This window comes from Colossoma macropomum, unplaced genomic scaffold (genome assembly GCF_904425465.1).
Source record: "Colossoma macropomum unplaced genomic scaffold, Colossoma_macropomum, whole genome shotgun sequence".
In the NCBI taxonomy this organism is placed as follows: Eukaryota; Metazoa; Chordata; class Actinopteri; order Characiformes; family Serrasalmidae; genus Colossoma; species Colossoma macropomum.
In genome coordinates, this window is record NW_023494805.1 from 7,905,597 (window position 1) to 7,928,154 (window position 22,558).

Genomic DNA, 22,558 nt, shown 5'->3' on the forward strand with positions numbered 1-22,558 from the left:
TAGAAAAGCATGAGCAATAGAATGGGATGGCCCGGAGCAGTCGCACATGAGGTCACCATGCCCAATGACAAGCGTCGCCCAGAACTGATCATCCAACATCAGTACCTGACCTCACTAATGTTCTTATGGCTGAATGCAATCAAATCTTCACTGCAATGTTTCAACATCTAGTGTAAAGCCTTTCCAGAAGAGTAGAGGCTGTTAGTGCAGCAAAGGGGGGCAAACTCCCTATTTATACCTTTGATTTCAGAAGAAAGGTGTCTACAAACTTTTGGACATATAGTGAAGCCTAAACACATTTCAGCAGGTTTTAGGAAGAAAAGAATGAAATGAGCTGAATTAACAACAAGATATTTACTGAGTCACATACAATTAAAATACGGCAGAAAAAATTCACATTAAAAAAGAGGCAATTGAAGTTTGCCGGAATCAAATATATATGGAAATGAAGAAGATCCTTAAACGATGCATCTCTGAAATGCATGCTGATCTGATTTGAGCCCTCAGGTAATTTACCTGAGAACCAATTACAGCGAGAGCCCACAGGCGTCCTGAAGCACAGGTTAATTATGAGTTCCTCTGCGTTATTAATGGAATGTGTATTAAAAGCTTCAGGATTTTATAGACATGTTATTCATGACGATGCCGCCACCCATCTCGTTCATCTTCCGCGTGTACTTCTTCTTCAGACACACCACGCTCACCACCGTCACCACCAGCATGACGACGAAGATCACGACCGAGGCCACGACCGCCGTGACCACGTTCTCCTGAGTCGAGCTTTTAAACTGACACCTGTCGCCGTAGTACCACCAGTCTCCCCCAACCGCACACCTGCGGAGAGAGAGTTCTGTTTAGCGTAACAATTAGAGAAGTGATGGTTAACTTCAGGCTTAATAAGGCAGAGAGCCAAAGGATGGCATGTGGTGGAGTTACTGAGCCACAGTTAATGACAAGTAAAATACAGTGTGACAACAAATACACTCTTAAAAAAGATGGTGCTTCAAGGGTTCTATAGTGAAGAAAATGGTTCTAGATAGAACCAAGAACCCTCAAAGAACCCTTTGCATGATTAAAGGGTTCTTTGCATCATGAAAGGGTTCTTCAGATTGAAAAATGTGCATAAATGGGCTACAGATGGTTCTATATAACACCCAAAACAGTTCTTCTATTGTTACAAGCTTGACACCGAAGGGTTCTTTATTAAAAAAAATGGTTCTACATAGAACCATAAACACTCAAAGAACCCTTTGCATGATTAAAGGGTTCGCTGCGTCATGAAAGGGTTCTTCGTATTGGAAAATGTGCATGAATGTGCTGTAAATGGTTCTATTTAGAACCTTTTTGAAAATGTTCTATATTGCACCCAAAAGGGTTCTTCTATTGTTACAAGCTTGACACCGAAGGGTTCTATATTAAAGAAAATGGTTATATGTAGAACCAGGAACACTCAAAGAACCCTTTGCATGATTAAAGCATTCTTTGCATCATGAAAGGGTTCTTTGGATTGGAAGATGTGCACGAGTGTGCTATAAACGATTCTATATAGAACCTTTTTGAAAATGGTTTCAATATAGCACCCAAAATGGGATCTTCTATTGTTACAAGCTTGACACTGAAGGGTTCTTTATTAAAGAAAATGGTTCCATATAGAACCAAGAACACTCAAAGAACCTTTTGCATGATTAAAGGGTTCTCTGCATCCTGAAATTGTTCTTTGGATTGGAAAATGTGCATGAATGTGCTGTAGACGGATCTATATAGAACCTTTTTGAAAAAAAGTTTCCATATAGCACCCAGAAGGGTTATTCTATTGTTATAAGTTTGACACTGAAGGGTTCTTTATTAAAGAAAACACTCAAAGAACGCTTCGCATGATTAAAGGGTCATAAAAGGGTTCTTCAGATTGGAAAATGTGCATGAAGGTGCTATAGACAGTTTTATGTAGAACCTTTTGATAAGGTTGTTACAAGATTGACACTGAACACTTCTGGATGCTATATAGAATAGTTCAAGGAAACTACACACACACACACACGCACACACACACACACGCACACATACACACACGCACACACACTTTCTAAGCCGCTTATCCTCCTGGGTCATGTAGGTTCTGAAGCCTATCCCAGCACTCATAGCGTGGAACACAGAACACACCCTGGACAGGCCACCAGTCCAACACAGTAATTGTAGGAAGCTAATCATACATGTACACATACCTGCACACCGCTTGTGTCGCACTGTCCTTCACACAAACCCCGTCATTCTCACACGTCACTGTGGCACATGGATCATGAGGAGATGTGGTCGTGGTCGTGGTCGCGGTCGTGTTTGTGGTCGTGGTGGTGGGAGTTTCACTCGTGGGAGGGGCTGTTGATGAGGGGAGGGGCTGAGAAGGCACCAGGTAGGATATATCTACAAGGCAAAAAACAAAGAAAATCAATTACAATTGATAAAACTGATGATAATTATTTAGTTACAGGCCCACAGGGCTGTACAACAAACCCAGATTCACGGGTCAACAAACTGAGATTTGGGTCAAACTTGAAGATACCCCATGGCTGGGCTCACACTACAGAATTTTTCATCAAAATCTTTTTTTCCCCCCCAAGCTGATCCCAGAATGTTGTTAGTTTCACGCTACACCCAGGTCACCTTGTGTGAAAACATCAAATATTCATCTTTGTCAACTGTAAGATTGATTAGGCCACAAAATAATCTGTTCATGCAGTTTCATTTTTAAATCTGACAGAACTACTTGTAGTGTTTGCCCAGCGTAAGCTGAGGTGAACATGGTGACTTCACTGGGTTCATTTTGGTCTCAACTTGGTGTAAATTTAACTAGTAGCTCGTCAAAACTCAACAGTTACAGCCAGATGCAAATGTTTGAAAACACCCCTGATCAAATTGCGTTTTTGTCTTTATTCTAAGTGAAAATAAGTCGGCTATAGAAAACTATAAAAAAATATTTAGACCACCATTTCTATTTATTTGCTAGATTTTAAAATATTAGAAAAACTAAAAGAAAATACAAAGTGTGTTAGAACTTTTGCACAGGCTACAGTTTCTGTTTTATTTTTCCCCCACATATTAAGTTTAGTGTGCATAAGTGTTCATTTACTTTCACTTAGAAATTGAACAAGGCCTTGAATTTGAGCAGGGGCGCGCAAACTTTTGCATGCGACTGTACTCATGAATTGAAAGCACTGAAAAAATGATTTAGATATACAAACCTCACGTACAGCGTCTCTAAATGAGCTTAAATCATTGTAATGTTCCTCACCTTCCATGGTGAGAAGGAAGATGGCGTCTCCACCCTTGATGAAGTCCCTGCTGAGTGCTCTGGCCTGGGTCAGGTACACCGGAGTTCCTCGTCCAGGACCCCTGAAATACTTAGTGCCATCTGACTCCGTCACTTCCATGCCCACTTTACGTGGGTCATCCCAGAAAAGTATTTCTGATCCTATAAAAGAAAAAGATACCAAAGCAACAAATTTGAACACATTTGGCCTTTGAATAGTCAGACACATCACGTTTGTCTAAAGGGTTGGAAGAGTTGCCTTGAAAATATATGCAAGTAAATAAAAAAGTAAATTTGAAGCAAATCCAAAGAATTTCCATATTAAACTAACATAATCTGATTACTTTCTGTTACTTTTGGATTATGTGTCTTTTTAAAGCCACATAATTACATAAAGACAAGAGAAAAACTATTTCAAGATAACTTTAACCCTCTATTGCACAATGTTGCCTCAGGGCAACAAACTCGTTTTCCTCACTTTACAATAACATTATCCATATTTAAAGACAATGAAAGGGTTAACAATAAAGGGAACAGTTTGAGTATGTCAATAAAAAAGCATGTTCTTGTCACACTGTCTCTTAGTGGCCACTTTTAAACCTTTTTTTAACATTTAGTATTTTTTTTTGTTATGAGAAATTGCAGAAATATGTTTGTTGCCTAGAAGCAACATTGTGTGGCAGTGGAATGGATTTGACCAGCCACAAACCATTTCTGGGAACACGGCTCTGTATCATTTCTTCCCATTGTCGCACAATGTTGCCTCAGGGCAACATACCCCAAAATGACACCTGCACACATTATTTTTTAAATGCTTTGATATTTAGTAATCAGGTCCATTTTATGCAAGAAAAGTAAATCAAATATTTTTTATTTTTTAAATTGCTTTCATAACACGTGCAGTAGAGGGTTAACTTAACACCAGGTGAAGATGCTGGGAAAAAAACAAGATAATAAATGAGTAAGTAGTATGCAGCATGTGAATTAACATGAATGTTCCCAGTACGCCTAAGATACCTGGATGACGTACTGCTCTGCCATAATATTCCCGGACGCAGCAAGATCTGTCTTCATGATAAACTGCATCCCAAAATGCAATGCGGCCATTTCAGGGGGGTGTAACCATTGAGGAAATCACCTGGTTTGCTCCGAGCGGTTTCATAGTTTAGAACAGTGTGTGAAACACCCCCTGGTATTCGAGGGGTCCCATGTTGGCTGGATACTAACCCACTCGCCATAGCGGCGCTGATCCGAGCTTCAGAGGCAGCACACATTAATTGAGATCTTACACATCTCCTCTTGTGTCTTTGGTTTGAGAATTGATTAATTCTTGGGAATATTAGGCGAGTTTTCAGATTTGCAATTATGCTGCGGCACACTGTAAAGATTTACAGAGGTATTCTGGGCATAGTTACGGTTGCTAGGCTATAAAGGACCAACTGGGTGAATCAGCTGAACCAATTTTAATGATAGAAGCTCGCTGTTTTGTATGGAAGCAAATCAGTACAATTTAAATGAAAATGTAATATGCAAACTGGCAATGTAATCCTCAGTTTGACTTTAAATTTTGCACTCACACATGCAAGTTTGGCTCAAAATGAAAATTCTAGAAAAAAAAAATCCATTTAAATTTGCCACTGGTGCTCAAGTATTAAAATTTAATTTACACAGAGACTTAGATGCTTTATGAGTAGTTGTAATTAAAAGTAATTGTATTACCAGAACTGTATTTCCATGCCTTATGTGATTATGCAATAATGGTATCAGAAATGATGATTAAAATGTAAACATTATGAGTAAAATTGCATTTTCTAATGAACTGCATTAAAATTGAATTTGGAAAGAGAACAACAAGCTAGAAAGATGTCAAATTTCAAATGCAAATATAAAACAGAAACAGTGCCTCTCTGTTTGCAATTACATATTTTTGCCTAATGAACTAGAGCATTACCCACCATTACCCCCCTTAATATTGCTGGTAGTGTAAAAGAATTTGTTAGTGAATTACAGAAAGAAATCAAAGTCAACTATAATTTACTCTGAATTGCTCCGTTTGCTGTTTGAGTTGTAATTCACTCTGCAGCGGTGATGTATTCATCATGTCTTCTCTTCAACTCTTGTCTACATGTTAAAAAATCAGTAAACAAATAAACTCAATCTATTACAGCAATTTTCTAAAGGATCTACCTCGTTTCTGGTGGTAGGTACAAGTGATAGGATCATGCATGGCAGGAAAGGAAAGGATCTTCTGCAGTCCTACCTTCTGCCACCTCAGTAGGGTCAGTCGTGACGCTTCTTTGGTTGGACATGCGTCTGCGGATGTCTGCGTTCTGGTCCATCAGCATCATAGTCATCTGCTTCCACGGGCAGGGCCAGACGAGACCAGCGTCGACCCCATCATCTCCGGACGTCAGATGGGCGTAGGCTCCCAGCTCCCCAAGAGAGTCTTCAGAACCATTGGGATACAACCCCATCTGGAACGTGTAGCCGTACTTGGACTGGAAGCGAGGGCTGTAGATGGCAGTGCCTATTGGTGTGTTTTCCATCACACTCTTAAAGTTCTTGATCCGCCACACATGTTCTGGGCAGGTGGTCTCAGACAAGTTGATGTCATCCAAGGAAAGCCCACCCGTGGAGCTTCCGGAACCTTTGGTGCCCACAAACACCACACGGAACTTCTTGGAAACGTCCAGGGTAACATAGTGGAGCTGCCACAGATCCTCAGGAGGTCCTTCAGAGAAGGCATTAAAGAATTATGTGCAACCATACAATCCAGTTTACTGGGAGAGTTTAAATGGGCAGTTATTCTTCTGTTGATCCAGACTCACCATCGATTTGCTGAATGAAGCGTAGTGTGCCGTTAGGGTTGGCCTCGTCGTACTCTCGCACCCAAATGGCCAGCTGGTCACTGGGGTTTCCACTGTGGTAGTGGAAGAACTGCAGACACTGGTAACCTCGGTTAGGATACAACAACCTACTTTCCAACATAGCAGTGTCCCCTCCATTGCCATTGATAGTGCTGAAGTGCATGAAGTAGCCCCTCCCTGAGGACAAAATAGTCAGAACACAAAAGGCCTGTGTCAAACCATGGAAGCCTTACGGGACTAAAGTTTGTCTTATTTGATTTAATGATGTTAAAATAGTTTATTTCAGTAAAATATTGAGTATTATAAAACTATTTTTTATTGGGACAACATCTATGTAAGATTAATATTTTATTAAATCAACAGAAACAACAATAAAAATAATAAAATGTTTAATTTATATAGTGCTTTCTCATACCCGGTGTTGCTGCACAAGCCAAAATACACCGATCAGGCATAACATTATGACCACCTCCTTGTTTCTATGCTCATTGTCCATTTTATCAGCTCCACTTACTATATAGGTGCACTTTGTAGTTCTACAATTACAGACTGTAGTCCATCTGTTTCTCTGCATACTTTGTTAGCCCCCTTTTACCCTGTTCTTCAGTGGTCAGGACCCCCATGGACCCTCCCAGAGCAGGTATTATTTGAGTGGTGGATCATTCTCAGCAACAACACTGACGTGGTGGTGGTGTGTTGTTGTGTGTTGTGCTGGTCTGAGTGGATCAGACACAGCAGTGCTGCTGGAGTTTTTAAACACTGTGTCCACTCACTGTCCACTCTATTAGACACTCCTACCTTGTCAGTCCACCTTGTAGATGTAAAGTCAGAGACGATAGCTCATCTGCTGCTGCACAGTTTGTGTTGGTCATCCTCTAGTCCTTCATCAGTGGTCACAGGACGCTGCCCACAGGACGCTGTTGGCTGGATATTTTTGGTTGGTGGACTATTCTCAGTCCAGCAGTGACACTGAGGTGTTTAGAAACTCCAGCAGCACTGCTGTGTCTGATCCACTCAGACCAGCACAACACACAACAACACACCACCACCACGTCAGTGTTGTTGCTGAGAATGATCCACCACTCAAATAGTACCTGCTCTGTGAGGGTCCATGGGGGTCCTGACCACTGAAGAACAGGGTAAAAGGGGGCTAACAAAGTATGCAGAGAAACAGATGGACTACAGTCTGTAATTGTAGAACTACAAAGTGCACCTATATAGTAAGTGGAGCTGATAAAATGGACAATGAGCATAGAAACAAGGAGGATCTGATCGGTGTATACACAACATTATCTCCAATTAGTTCCAATTTGGAGGGAAGGGGAGAAAAGAGGGAGAAAAAAATTAACTATTAGTGAAAGCATTGTGAAAAGAAGAAAGAGAAATTCACTGAAGTCATCATTTAAACCATAAATATGCAATGTTGGATAATAAGTTGTTAAATATGTTTATGTATTATTATTGTTATTATGCCAAGGAGTCAAATAAAATGGCATAAGAGCATTCATCAACCTTAACACTCATTAAGAATGCGAACATTAATGAATATGCTTGATTATTCAAATTGCCTGTCCGTTTCCAAACCCTGCCCCTTATGCCAAGGACCCTGCAGGAGCAAAGCAGAATCAAAAACTCCCACCGTAACACTAATAATCTGAAAATAAACTAGTGTGAGTTTCTATTCATCATCAAATAAATGTTGAACTACATTTGCCAAATGTTGAACAGTGCTAAGGAGAGCGCAGTGGAGATGATCACGTTAGCAGACTAAACTAATCTAGCTCAAAATACCACTGAACAGGTCAATTCTTTCCTTTTATCTCTCAACGTCCTCTAAACTTGCATGGAAGAAAGCTGGAATATTGCAGAGATGGGAAATCCTGCTTTTGTCTGCCACCATAAGGTGGGTTCCAAAGGAAAAAGATGGATCAGTCGTGACACCCAAATTGCCACCTACCAAGGCAAATTTAACAGCTTCTCCATATATGTTGAGGATAAAGTCTTATTACGATGGATTTAGGGCCAGTATATAAGACTTCAGTTTTATTGGGATTCAGTTTCAGAAAGTTAAAATGCATCTAATGTTTGATATCATGAACATAGGATATTAGTGTAGTGGTGGCAGAACAATGGTAGTTTCTGGTGCTAATATAAATTTCAATGTTGCCAGCATAACAACAAAATTGGTGGCACGTTTTTGACCAAAGGGCAAAATATAGACAACAAAGAGATGGGGCCCTAGGATGTATCCCTGGGGGACGCCTTGAACAACAGCGTCTATGGTAGGAATACCTTTCCCGAGGACAATTAACTAAATTAATTATAAATTTTATTAGAAATGAGTGTCATGTTTCATGGTCAGCAGTGCTTAAATCTAAACGGAGAAGGATAGTGAGTAGTCGGACGAGTAGTCAGACCACGGATATTGTACCAGTGCATTGCCCCATGTTAGAGTAGTCAGTATCAGGTCCGCCGGTTGCCATGCTGACACGTTCCCAGTCTGCCATGTCGTCGTGACCTTGGATCATCCCGCAAATATTCTCCTGCTCAAAGTCGCAGGTGTCCAAGAAAGTGGAGCCGCGTGCTAGAAGAAGAAGAAGAAAAAAGATAAACATCAACCAACTAGCTGCAATAAATGGCACACTTTGGACAGTCATAAAAGTGCTTCATGTCCTTGGCTTACCCCTGTACACCATCACACAAGGTGATGAAACGTGTTTAAAAGCATCTGGGTGCTGGAAGATTTCACAGTGGAACTGAATGCAGTGGTATCTGGTTCTGGTCACACATTTGACAGCAGAAAGTCATGCCTAAATTTGATGGTTACCCAGATAATCTGTCCTTCAAATAATGCAGTTTTAGCTCACTAAATAGAAGCTTAATATTTAAGTCACAGTGGAGCAAAGGCATATCTTCTAATAGATGCCCTTAACATTGTGTTGATATTTTATGATGAATGGACCAAAAGAAATGGTTCAGAATCACTTGGAATAAAATCTCATTACATTGACTCACATTATAAGTAAAGAATGATTGTGCCATCTCTTGTAAAGATACATCAGATACATGACTTTGTTTGGACTTCAGTGATACTGATAGACAGCTTTGTATCTGCCCTTTCTCAGCTATCAGATCAATTTGATCAAACAGATGCAGTGCCTTCATTTAAGTTTGCTGCTTTCCAAGCTAGATTTACTCAATGTGTACACCAGTGGGTTATGGTAAAAGCTTGCTCTATAAGGCATGGCCCATGAATAGCTAACTGGGGAGTATATATTTGTTTTTTTCTTATTCCCTACTCAAGTCAAGTCAAGTCAAAGTTTATTTATAAAGCACTTTGTCACAAAGCAGCTTCACAGAAAAATCTGGGTCCAAGCCCCCATGAGCATCGCCAATGGTGATGGTGGCAAGGAAAAACTCCCTAAGAGCAAGAAACCTTAAGAGGAACAAAGACTCAAAAGGGGAACCCATCCTCCTCTGGTTGACACCAGATACAAACAATAACACAAAAGCTGTATGAACAGAGAATAAGACTAAATAGCCACGTTTACATGCAGCCTAATAATATGTTAATAATCCGACTGATAGCTCAATTGGAATAGAATACGTCCATGTATACACCTCAGTCAGAATGGTCTAGTCTGTTTGAGGCCATTCAGAATTCCTATCCGATTGAATGAGGTGTGCAATCCTGTAAATAATCCATTAAATAGAAGAATAATCTCCGTGTAAACGCCTGTATCTGATTACATTCTCTATCAGAACATTTAAGTACGTTGTGATCATGTTCGTTGCGTCATAGTGAAAGTTTATAAGGTTTAACATGGTGGAGAAGAAACTGGTCTGCAGAGGAGACAAAGTTTATATTCTGATCTTTAAAAGACGGCGGTGGGACGGACGTCCAGCTTATGTGTCTCAGAACACGACGTCTTCCTCTCTGCCTCCTTTAATAAGGACATATGAAGTACGTTTTCCTGAGTCTGACATCATTTAAAGCAATTAAAAACAAAAGCACTGCTCACTGCTGCTCGTCTCACTGACTGGATTCACGTGATGCTCGTTGTCATGGTAACGTCTACACCAAGTGGTACTCATGCACATAATTTTGATCGGATTTTTTGTAGTGTGCATGTAAACAGAGATTTTTCATCAGATTGTGGAATAGAGTGAACATATAAACACCTCAGTCTTAATCTGTAATTTGAGTGTATTCAATCGGATTGGCAAAAATTTTTGCGTGTAAACAAAGTCATTGTCTGGTTCAAAGTTCAAAAACAGAACAGAGGAGAGAGAATGTAAGGTAACATGGTGCAACCACCAGTATTAGGACATCCTTTGCCACTTCTAAGTTCGGACCATGCCTTCAATAAATGGTTGTAATATGAGGAGAGATTATATGACTATAGGAGGAGAGAGGACTCTGAGAACTTGGGCTGGGTTTTGGGAACCTCTGCTCTAGGACAGAAGGCCAGACCCCCCTTGATGGGCAGGGAAAGATCTGAGAGATGGACTGAGGAACAGGGAAGAGATAGGGTGTTGGCGGAGTACCAAAACTTTGTGATGGGAAATGAAAGCTAAAAGTGGACATTTTTAGTGAGTTTGATGGTAATCAGGAGGAACACTGCCCAAACTTTAGTGCTAAACACAGAATTACCATTACTCCGACATTACTGTCTCAGCACTGTAATTAGAGGAGCTCTTACTGCAGTTGTAGAGCCGGTTGAGCTTCAGCAGGTCACTGTCGCTGAACTCCATACGCTGGCCGATAACATCACTGAAGGCAGGAATCTTGGTGACGATGGTGGGCTCAGTGCCATTACGGAAGGCGGTCTTGCTGTAGTGCATCATGGAACCATAGTCGTAAGGCACGTTCAGATTGCTGGATGTGGTGTCATTGTATATGTTGAAATTGTGCTCCCTGCCTGAGGGAAGAAACCATGATGTGAGTCAATGGAGAACTGCAGAGAAATAAATGAACTGAGATGTTCATTTTCATAGACCAGTCAAAATCAACCAGGTCATTTTCAGTCAAAATGGTCAGTAACAATAAGATTTTCATTTTATAGTTATACCTTTTTGCAACCAACTTCTAAGGCTGAACTTTGGAGGTGTGGAAAATGTCTCAGTGGATTTATGAAAAACAGAAAACTGAAAGCCAGTCTGGTGGGTGGAGTACCTTCTAAAATGCGATCCCACATGATGGTGACGTAATCATCCCGGTCAGAGCGGGACTGCTCGTGCCAGAAGCCCAAAGCGTGGAGGAACTCGTGCTCAACGGTGGCAATACGGTCACATCCTGAACCAATGGACAAACTTTGCTTTCCCACATGACGATTCCCAACAGATGAGAAGCACCTGTTCACATAGAGGAAAAGGGCCAGTGAACTGTTAAAATTCAAAGACTTGGACATTACTGTGGAAAAGTCAAAGGCCACTCTTTCATTTATTTAATTTTCAATCAAGATGTCCTTTAAGTGCAGTTTATTACTTTTACAGTTTCAGATCTCAAAACAGTGGACTGGCCACCCCAGAGTCCAGACCTCAACATCACTAAATGAGTTTGGGATCACTGGGACTGTGAAAAGCAGAAAATGCAACCAACTTCTAAGACTGAACTTTGGAGGTGTGGAAAAATATCCCTGCAGATTTCTTTGGAAAACTGAAAGCAAGGGTTGTGAAAGGAGTGGAGGTGGACACAATGGGCCTCATTCACCAATACTTTCCCTATACTTTTTCTTGAGTTTGTTCTTGAGAAAGGTCCTAAGGAAAAGTATACGTCAGATTCATGACGTGTTCTTAATCTACAGAATTGTTTGCATATATTGTGCTCTTGAGTGTGTGTAGATGCTGTTCTTACCTAAGAATAAATCCCAAATAAGGAAACACTGGTGAATGTTAGAATCTTCGTCAAACTGCGTGAGTGGGTTTTAAGAAGAAATTCGTTCTTAAGAGTGGTTGATAAATGAGGACCAATAATACTGAAAAATCTGAATTTTTTTGCAAATGAGGCTGAAAAATATACAAGTATGTAAAAGTGAAAGCTAACTGATAAACATGTCAGTATGCATATCCTGTGTGCTAATGGAAAACATTTAAACTGAAACATGTTTATTTTGCATGGTTTTTGCAGTGATGGATAGACCAAACATCCCTTCAAATGTCAATATATTTAGAAGTTTGCTTCTTTAATTTTGCTGTGAGCCTGAAAAGTATTGGCAGCAATATAACACCGCTGTTGAAACAGAACCTTAGATCTCCAAAATGCAAACTTTACAGGAGAAGCAAAAAACATACTTTATTTTAATGTAAGTCAATGGAACCAATTTTTTTCCAATCCAAGTCATTTTGGGCCATTTCTTTCGGTCCCTTCATCATGAAATTTACACACTATGTAAAGGACAACAGCCATTTTCAAATTATGTCAAAAACTGAAACACGTCAAAAATGTTTTTGTTTTTGTTCCGACAGCAGTGATATGTAATAACATAAATATAAATAAATAATTAACACTGTCTAACTGTATGCTGAAATCATCAAGACTTGCCTCAGACTGCATCAATTCATTAAGTAATCTCAATAGACTAGCTTCTAGACTTGGTTCTGAAGCTGTAGGATACAATGTTTTCTATAAACATGGATAACAACCACAGTCAGAAACCATGCAGTGCTAACCAGGTGGCTTTAAGCTCCCATTACCTGTTAGCTGCATTAGCCTTAGAGCTCCAGTGCAAAACTAAAGAGCTAAACCTAAACTTTGGACACCGAACATGCCCTGACTGATCAGTCACATGTAGAGTAAGGGGGGGAAATCTGCTATCTTAACAGTATTATTTTGATTTATATACGTTCAATAGTGGAGGATGATGTTTTTCTGCAATATTTAGCAAGGCTTTTACTCTGTAATAGACCCAAGCTATTTTGTACCATTTTATTACCATTTTATATGAGAGCCATAAATCTTTATATCTTCAATACGTGAGCTGTAGATGTCTGATAAGCAGCTCTGACATGGACAACACAAAAACCTCTTCACTGCTGCTGTGAACTACAGTAAAACATTACTCTCAAGGGTACATGGGTAAGTGAACACCACATTAAAGCATTATTCTGAATGCTTTAAATATTCACAGTGTTGTAGGGTTTTATGCATATCTTCACTCACCCATTGCCTTTGAACACAGAGATATAGTTCTCCTCTCCACTCCAGGGTTTGTAGTCAATGCATGTCTTCAAGCGATACTGTTCAAAGGCCTTCATTATGACCCCTTTGGCATTGATGTCTGTGGAGCATACATGGAGATGCTCTTACTGGGGGAGTCAAATGTCTGAATGAAAATGTAAAACTAAAGTATTTTATGTAGACGAAGTATGTAGTAAAATCACAAACATTGAATTAAATGTCCTGAATACTAATGGAAGTATTTAAAAAAATAGACAAAGATAATGTTAATAGGTCATTCCATGCCAATTTACCTAGGACCTGTCCAGTCACATCATGTATTTCCATGAAACATTTAAACAAAGAGCTTCTATTTAAATCACGCAACCATGCAAAATACAAAATTTTAAAAATTTTGCTCCAAATAGGTTTCAGTTATACATTTTAGTTTAGTCCATTTTAAAAAGTTTAGCCCATAAATATTAGCCTCAATATTTAAGATTAGTTCTAAATCTTAAGTATTGAGTTTAACCTATTACAGAATTAATATAAATATATAAATATTAACTGGGTATAAATACAACATTGAGGAACATATTTCACTTAAAATTGAACTGGTTTCTTGTTCATAAATCTCCATGACAAGCTAATTTACTTGATGAGGCACTTTTTATTTGTACTGTATCTTTTATGCCAGATTGTTTTTATATCCAGTCAGTATTTCAGCTCAGCTTCAGTCATTATATAACCAGTTAAACTCAATATTAAGATGTGAATTAGAACATGATGGAACAAACATTAAAAATTCATAACTAAAAACCTGCAAACGCAGTTCCAAAAAAGTTTGACAGTATGTGAAATGCTAATAAAACAGAAGGCAGTGATGAGTAAATTCTAGCTTCTTTAACATTACATTGAAAGCAGTACGAAACCACAATATTTTTTGTTTAACATTATGAACTTCATTGTTTTTTTGTAAATATGTGCTCAATCCAAATTTGATGCCTGCAACACATTCCATAAATGTTGGGACTTGCCACTGGCAACAATCTGGATTGTCCTTTTGTTCTTTGACCCAGAGAACACGACGTCCATTATTTCCATTAAGAATCTGAAAGGTTGACTCATCAGACCACAATACACGTTTTCACTCTGCATCAGTTCATTTCAGATGAGCTCGAGCCCAGAGAAGTCGGCGGCGTTTCTGGACATCGTTGACTTGTGGCTTCTGTTGTGCATAGTACAGTCTTAACTTGCATGTTGGTCAACAATGGTTGATCTCCATCACAGAAACATGCTAAATTCAAATGCAGTGCTGTCTGAGGGGTCAAAGGTCACGGGCATTAAGTTGTGAATTTTGGCCCCTTTAAGCACAGAGATTTCTTTGAATTCCCTGAATCTTTTGATGTTTTTATGCACTGCAGAGCAGAAAATACCTAAAATCCTTGCAATCCCTGACTAAGCAATGTTGTTCTTAAACTGTTGGATTTTTGCTGATGCAGTTTTGGCAAAGTAGTGAGCCTCGACTCGTCCTCGCTCATAAAGAACTCAGCTTTTCCTGGATGCTCCTTTTATGTCCGAGCCTGCCTGGATCACCTGTTTAAGATGTTTTTGAACATTTCAAAACATTCTTAGTCTTAAAGTGCTTCTGTCTAAACTTTTTAGGAACGTGTTACAGGCATCAATTTCAGAATGAGCGTAAATTTCTAAAGAACAATGAAGTTCATAAGATCAAAGTGGATTTACAAATCACCTCTTTTTATTTTTGTTTGCATTTTACATACTTTCTTCCTAACCTTTCCTAACTTTTTTGGAACTAAGATTGCAATTTCAGCACAGTTTGTATGGTAAATGCTTAACTTTTTCACAGAAATTCATTACATAACTGGACAGGCCCTGTGTGAGTGGCATGAAATGACCCATATATATTTATAATTGAACTGCCACTACAATATTGAAGACTGTAGTGGCCAATGTAGAGTCCACTGATGAATACAAATAGAGTTGTAAGGTAGGTATAAATGTTTCAAACAGTTCAAATAATAATGCTGGACTGATACATTCCCAGCCTTATCTGTGTTTCTTTGATAACCTCGTTGTTTCCTTGAGTTATTGGCAAATGTATTAATGCCATAAACTTACATAACTGGATTATGATCGCTGTACTTGCTCACTAATTTATGCAGGAGATTAAAAGACTTGAGATATACTTGAGATATTCCAAAGTTTGGAATTTCTATTGCAAAAGTTTGGAATCAATGAATCAATATAAAACTGATTTGGTTGCCAACAAATATATAAAATGACTCCAACATGTTTGTCCTGTACAATTTAACAGCTTTCATATAATAAGCAGGATGCTGAGGTGTGCTTGGAATGATGAAAGGAGCTCTAAAGATTCTCAAATTACTGAAAAATCTTCATGGCAATGAAAATGAAGTTATAATAAAATTAATCTAGAATTCATCATATTTTAGAAGTGGTGAACAAATTGAGAATTAAAGAACTTGACCAAAACAGGAGCTTAACGGTATACAATATATAATTTATCACTTAATACCTTTTCCTTCACAGAATTCTTGAAATGTTCAAATAATAATGATAGTAATTGTTAATATGGCAAGTGATTCTGAATGGCAGTGTATTTTGAAAAGTTATATCATATATTGAAATATATTTTATGCATTTGCACATGAATAAAATATGTACCATCAACAGAGTCATTCTCAAAAGTAAGTGAGCTGAAACAGAAAACTGAGTTGATTTCATTCAATGACGTTTCAGTGCAGCTGCTCATGTAAAAACAGCTGCATTCTGTGCAGTGAATATGCAGCTCTGACTCTGCTCACCCAGATCATCCTCGAAATAGTAGGGAACCGTCTTCGGCCACAAGTACTGATCCCCGATGATGGAGTTCCGTCCTTGTCTCTGCCGTCAGAGCATCAACAAGACGTTACGCAAGAGGTTCTTACCAGACAGTTTATATTCTGATACCTGAGACTCATAAACAGCATCATAGAATCATCAGACTCCTCTGATCTTTACAGTGAAGAAAACTGCTCAATTCTTTCTTTCTTTCTTTCTTTCTTTCTTTCTTTCTTTCTTTCTTTCTTTCTTTCGTTCTTTCTTTTTGACAGACTGTCATTCTTTTATTCTTTGTTTCTTTTTTCTTTCTTTCTTTCTTTCTTTCTTTCTTTCTTTTTGACAGACTGTCATTCTTTTATTCTTTGTTTCTTTTTTCTTTCTTTCTTTCTTTCTTTCTTTTTCTCTGAATTTCTTTCTTTCTTTCTTTCTTTCTTTCTTTCTTTCTATTTTTTTCTCAGAATTTCTTGCTTTCTTTCTTTCTTTCTATTTTGTTCTCTGAATTTCTTTCTTTCTTTCTTTCTTTCTTTCTTTCTTTCTTTAATTCTATTTTTTTCTCTAAATTTCTTTCTTTCTTTCTTTCTTTCTTTATTTCTTTCTATTTTTCTCTTTCATTCTTTCTTTCTTTCTATTTTTCTCTTTCTTTCTTTCTTTCTTTCTTTCTTTCTTTCTTTCTTTTTCTATGAATTTCTTTCTTTCTTTCTGAAATTCTATTTTTTTCTATGAATTTCTTTCTGAAATTCTATTTTTCTCTCTGAATTTTTCTTTCTTTCTTTCTTTCTTTCTTTCTTTCTTTCTTTCTTTCTATTTCTCTCTTTCTTTCTTTCTTTCGCTCTGAAATTCTTTCTTTCTTTCTTTCTTTCTTTCTTTCTTTCTTTCTTTCTTTCTTTCTTTCTTTCATACATCTTGCCTTTCTTCCTCTTTCTTCTTTCTATACATCTTTCTGTCTGCATCATTTTTTGTTTGTTTGTTTGTTTGTTTCTTTCTTTCTTTCTTTCTTACTTTTTGCAGTCTGTTTTATTCTTTTATTATTTGTTTCTTTCTTTATTTGTTCTGTTTCTTTCTCTTTTTCTCTCTCTCTCTGAATTTCTCTCTCTCTCTGAATTTCTTTCTTTCTTTTTCTTACTTTTTGTCTGCATCATCATTTTGTTTGTTTGTTTGTTTGTTTCTTTCTTTCTTTCTTTTTGTCAGTGTCATTCTTTTGTTTCTTTCTTTCTTTGTTCTGTGTTTCTTTCTCTTTCTCTCTCTCTCTTTTTGTCTTTTTCTCTTTCTCTCTGAATTTCATTCTTTCTTTCTTTTTCTTACTTTCTGTCTGCATCATCATTTTTGTTTGTTTGCTTGTTTGTTTCTTTCTTTTTGTCAGTCTGTCATCCTTTTATTCTTTGTTTCTTTCTTTGTTTCTTTTTTTCTATCTTTCTGTCTTTCTTTCTTCCTGTCAGTCTGTCTTTCTTTTAAACTTTCTTTCTTTATTCAAACTGGAGTAACCCGGGTTAGTGTGGTTCTCACTCACCTCTAACACGATATCTCCCTCGAACAGGTCGAGACCAGCCGCTGTGAACAAACATTAAACCGGTGATCTGGAATTCTGCATCTCTTATTAGTGACTGTTTTACTTTACAGACACTGAATAAACAGAACTGTATGAAAGGTTTTCTTCTCTTTTACCTTCATTAACATCAAAGAGATCCGCTTTACCACCATCTACATCGAACTCTGTCAAATCAAATCAACATACAGAGGTAATCAGCTCAATGCTCAGCTTGGTTATGTCTGATTTAGAACGTTTTTTTTGGGTCTGATAACTGGACAACTGTCAGTCACATGATGTCATTTAAAGCTCATCACTGTACACTTATATCATTATGTTCATCACTATGAATTGCAAAGTTAAGAATCCAGCTTACCGATGACTTTGGATACTTTGGATGTTGGCTAAGATGGAGAAAAAGATAAATCACAATTCAGACACAAAAACACCACAATGTAGAACTTTATAACACACACACTTAGAAATAAAGGTTCTGTGCAGGTATGTTTTCTGTTCATCAAGGTACAAACAATGCAAATGTTCCCTCAAAGGTACAACAGTGGTTTTAAGGTCCAATTGTGAACCTTAAATAAGTTTTTCCAGGTGAAAAGTAAATTAATATTTTAAAACAGAACTATAAAATAAAAGCCTGGAGACAAGACGGGGTGTGTGGAGTCAGTACAACTTAATATCATTTCAGTGGATATTATGGTACAGTTACGTTCCCTGACTAAAGGTACTGAGATGGACCCTTGAGGGTCCCACCCCAGTGACACGAGGGGTACTGCCCCGGTGACAGTTTAGTGCCTTTATTTCTGAGAGTGTGTAATAGACCTATGAACCATAATGATTTCTCTTTTGGACATAATTATTCAGTCTTATGTACTTATATAGTATTATATATAAGTTAATATAATAGTCATTGGAAAATTGGAAAAAAAAATGACGACTCGAACCCCATAAACTTTAAGGGTCTATATGCGGGTCCATACTTTAGCATCTCACTGTCATAACTACAGAACTTACATAGTAGTTTCATAGCAGATACTGAATAATTCATAGTGGTCACTAAATAAATCATAGCAGTTAGTGAATAAATTCATAACAGATACTGAATAATTCATGGCAGAAACTTAATAATTCATTGTAGTTATTGAATATTTCATAGCGGTCAGTGAACAATTCATAGCGGTCACTAAATAATTCATTATAGTTGCTGAATAATTCATAGCATCTGCTGAATAATTTGTATTAGTTATTGAATAAGTTTTAGCAATTACTGAATAAATCATAGTGGTTACTAAATAAATCAGTTAATGAATATTTTACTGAATTACTGAATTAATCATTGCAGTTACTAAATAATTTGTAGTAGTTACTGGATAAGTTATAGAAGTTATGGAATAATTCATAGTGGTTACTAAATAATTCATTGTAGTTACTGAATAATTCATAGCAGTTATTGAATAATTCATAGTAGTTACTAACTAATTCAGAGCAGTTACTGAATAATTCTTAATAGATAATGAATAATTCATAGTGGTTAATTGATCATTTGTAGTAGATACTAAATAGTTCAAATCTTAAGATATGATACAAAAGTTTGAGACAGAATGTGCTAACACTAGCTTTGCTCTGAGCACTGTAGATTAAGAATCAAGTATTTTATGAGGCAAAACTTACCATGCATATGACTTCACAGTCAAGGAGGGCATATGATGTAAAAAGTTAAAGCCCAAACTGCAGCCTTGCACTTCATCTTGAACGTACGGTGAGGAGCTGAAGCTCAAGACGAATGCTAAAATTAACTTTGATCTGTGGACACTTAGTGTACCCCTTTGGGGTTGTAAAGGAGGCGTGAGGCTGAAATCTGCAGAGCTGGCATGATGGGGCTGATATAGGGTTTAGGTGATGGCAGATCAATGATTGACCAAAGTATAAATGGTCCTGTACACACTGCCTATAAAACAGATCTAATCTTAGATAGTGAAGCTTTGCACATTCACACGTGTTGAGAGGAGATAAATTACAGAGACCTTTGAGGATGTATGTAGTCCTTCAGTATAATATTGTTTTCCAACCTTTTTAAACAATACTATTAATCACTAAAATATTATTATTATTATTATTATTATTATTAGTAGTAGTAGTAGTAGTAGTATTACAAGGAATAAAAAGATTAGTAGTTGCAGTACAGGTAGAAGTATTATTGTTAGTAGTAGTCAAAGTAGAAGCAGCAATTCCAGTAGTAGAGGTTGAAGTAGTAGTAAAAGTAGACGCTACCGCTAGTAGTAGTAGCAGTAATATAAGTAGTAGTTAAAATATTATTATTATTATTATTAGTAGTAGTAAAAGTAGTAATGGTAGTATAAGTATTAGAAGTAGTTGTAGTAAAAGTAGTAGAGGTTGCAGTAGTAGCACTAAAAGTAGTATTAAAATAGTAACAGAAGTATTCTTAGTAGTAGTACAAGCAGTAGTTGCAGTATTAAATAGTATAGTACTAATAATATTAATTAAAAGTAGTAATAATATTTATAATAATAATAGTAGTAGTAGATGTATTATTTTTAGTAGTAGTCAACGTAGAAGTAGTAGTATCACTGGTAGCAGTTGAAGTAGTAGTAAAAGTAGACTACTACCACTAGTAGTAGTAGCAGTGATACAAGCAGTAGTTAAAAAGTAGTATTAGTAGTAGTAGTAGTTGTAGTAAAAGTAGTAGGGGCTGCAGTAGTACCAGTAAAAGTAGTAATAGTAATAGAAGGAGTACAAGTTGTAGTAGTGGTAGTAGAAGTATTAGTAGTAGTAGTTGTAGTAAAGTAGTAGGGGCAGCAGTAGTACCATTCATCATCATCCTTAACCGCTTAGTCCAGATAGGGTCACGGTAGCAGTTGGGAGAGCAGAGAATCCCAGACGACCCTGTCCCCCGCAGCTTCCTCCAGGTCATTCCCGGGGACCCCCAGCCGCTCCCAGGCCAACTTGGAGATATAATCCCTCCAGCAGGGTCCTAGGACGACTCCAGGGTCTCGTCCCAGTAGGCCGTGCCTGGTACACACCCCACCGGGAGGCGTCCAGGGGGCATCCTGATCAGATGCCCGAACCACCTCAACTGGCTCCTCTCAATGCAGAGGAGTAGCATCTTTAATCTGAGCTCCTCCCGGATGACCGAGCGCCTCACCCTATCAAGTATAGTGTAGCCCACCACCCTGCAAAGAAAGCTAATTTCTGCCTGCTTGTATCCATGATCTCATTCTTTCAGTGATTACCTAGAGCTCATGACCACAGGTGAGTGTTGGGATGTAGACTGACCGGTAAACAGAGAGCTTTGCCTCATGGTTAGGCTCCCTCTTCACCAATACAGTCCGGTACAGTGACCGCATTACTGCTGCCGCCTGTCCCAGCCTGTGGCCAATCTCACGATCCTTCTTCCCATCACTCGTGAACAATGAATGAGCTGAGACACTTAAACTCCTCCACCTGGGGTAGGTCCTTTCCTCTTACCTGGAGTGGGCATGCCATCCTTTTCTGGGCTAGTAGTACCAATAAAGTAGTAATAGTAGAAGTAGTAGTAGTAGAAAACGTACAAGTTGTAGTAGTGGTATACAAGGAGATTAAGAGAATTACTCCTAGTGCAAACCAAGACAGAAAACAAACCAAGACAGACAAACAAGTTAAGAAATGTAAAAAAAAACAATAAGAATAAAAGATTGCACTAAAATGTAATAATAATCTAAAATTATTAAAAGAGTAAAAGGTGCTTTTACTAATTAACTAAAGTTGACAGGTGGCAGTAGTCCACATATCTTATATGCTTTTTCCAGTGTTTACTGCTCTAAAAATGTAGTATTTGAGGAATTTAGCGTTCTGATGGCCCAGGGAAAGAAACGACATTTAAATCTGTTTATCGGGCAGGAGACTGAACATTTGGTGACCAGGATGGTAAGGGTCCATGGTTATTTTTCTGGCTCTGCTGAGGCACGAGGAGCTGGAGATATCTTCCAAAGAGGGCAGAGGGCAGCCGATGATTTTTTGAACAGTATTAATGACCTTCTGTAGAGTTCTCCTATCTGCTACTGAGCAGCCAACATACCAAACTGTAATGCAGTTTGCCAGTACACTCTCTATCATGGAGCGGTAGAAGACCACCAGCAGCTGCTCCTTTAGGTTGTTCGAAGAACTCTCAGGAACTGCAGTTGCTGTTGGGCCTTTTTCACCGTCACTATTGTATTAGCAAAGAGGAGAGATCCTCTGTGAAGTGGGTTCCCAGGCGATTGAAGGCGGCCCCCAATTCCCCATTGATATAGACTGGAGCAGGGACCACTCTGTGCTTCCTAAAGTCAATAACAATTTCTTTGGTTTTACTAGTGTTAAGTGCCATAGAACGCCACTCTGACAGCCACTGTACCTCATCTCTGTACGCTGACTCATCTCCTCTGGACCAACCACAGTGGTGTCATCGGCGAATTTAATAATGGTGTTGGTGGAGTAGATGGAAGTGCAAAAGAAGCATACAGAAGTATTAGAAGTAGCAGTCAGTAGTACAGTAAAAGTAGTACAGGTTGCAGTAGTAGCACTAAAAGTAGTAGTAGTAGAAGAAGAAGTACAAGTAATAGTAGTGGTAGTAGAAATAGCAACAGTAGAAATATTAGAAGTAATAAAAGTAGTATTAGAAGTATTAGAAGTAGTACTCACAATAAAAGTAGCTGTAGTAGCACTAAAATCAGTTTTAAAATAGTAGTAGAAGTATTATTAGTAGCAGTATAAGCAGTGATGGCAGTTAATAATAATAGTAGTAGTAGTAGTAGTAGTAGTAGACAATTTAGAAGTAGTATTAGTAATTT

The 22,558-nt window shown here is 38.0% G+C and overlaps 1 protein-coding gene across 1 annotated transcript; it reads right to left on the reverse strand.

Moving 5' to 3' along the window:
• Window positions 1-334: 334 nt before the first annotated feature.
• Window positions 335-19,593, reverse strand: si:ch73-40a17.3 (meprin A subunit beta). The gene is made up of 14 exons (XM_036596558.1): window positions 19,404-19,593; window positions 18,097-18,124; window positions 17,858-17,905; window positions 17,703-17,743; window positions 16,180-16,258; window positions 13,334-13,451; window positions 11,348-11,526; window positions 10,875-11,093; window positions 8,603-8,755; window positions 6,133-6,348; window positions 5,565-6,035; window positions 3,287-3,466; window positions 2,223-2,418; window positions 335-834 (listed from the first exon to the last, which is right to left on the reverse strand). Exons 1-14 carry the CDS (start codon window positions 19,404-19,406, stop codon window positions 612-614), a joined length of 2,154 nt encoding a protein of 717 aa, XP_036452451.1. The 5' UTR covers window positions 19,407-19,593; the 3' UTR covers window positions 335-611.
• Window positions 19,594-22,558: the final 2,965 nt, after the last annotated feature.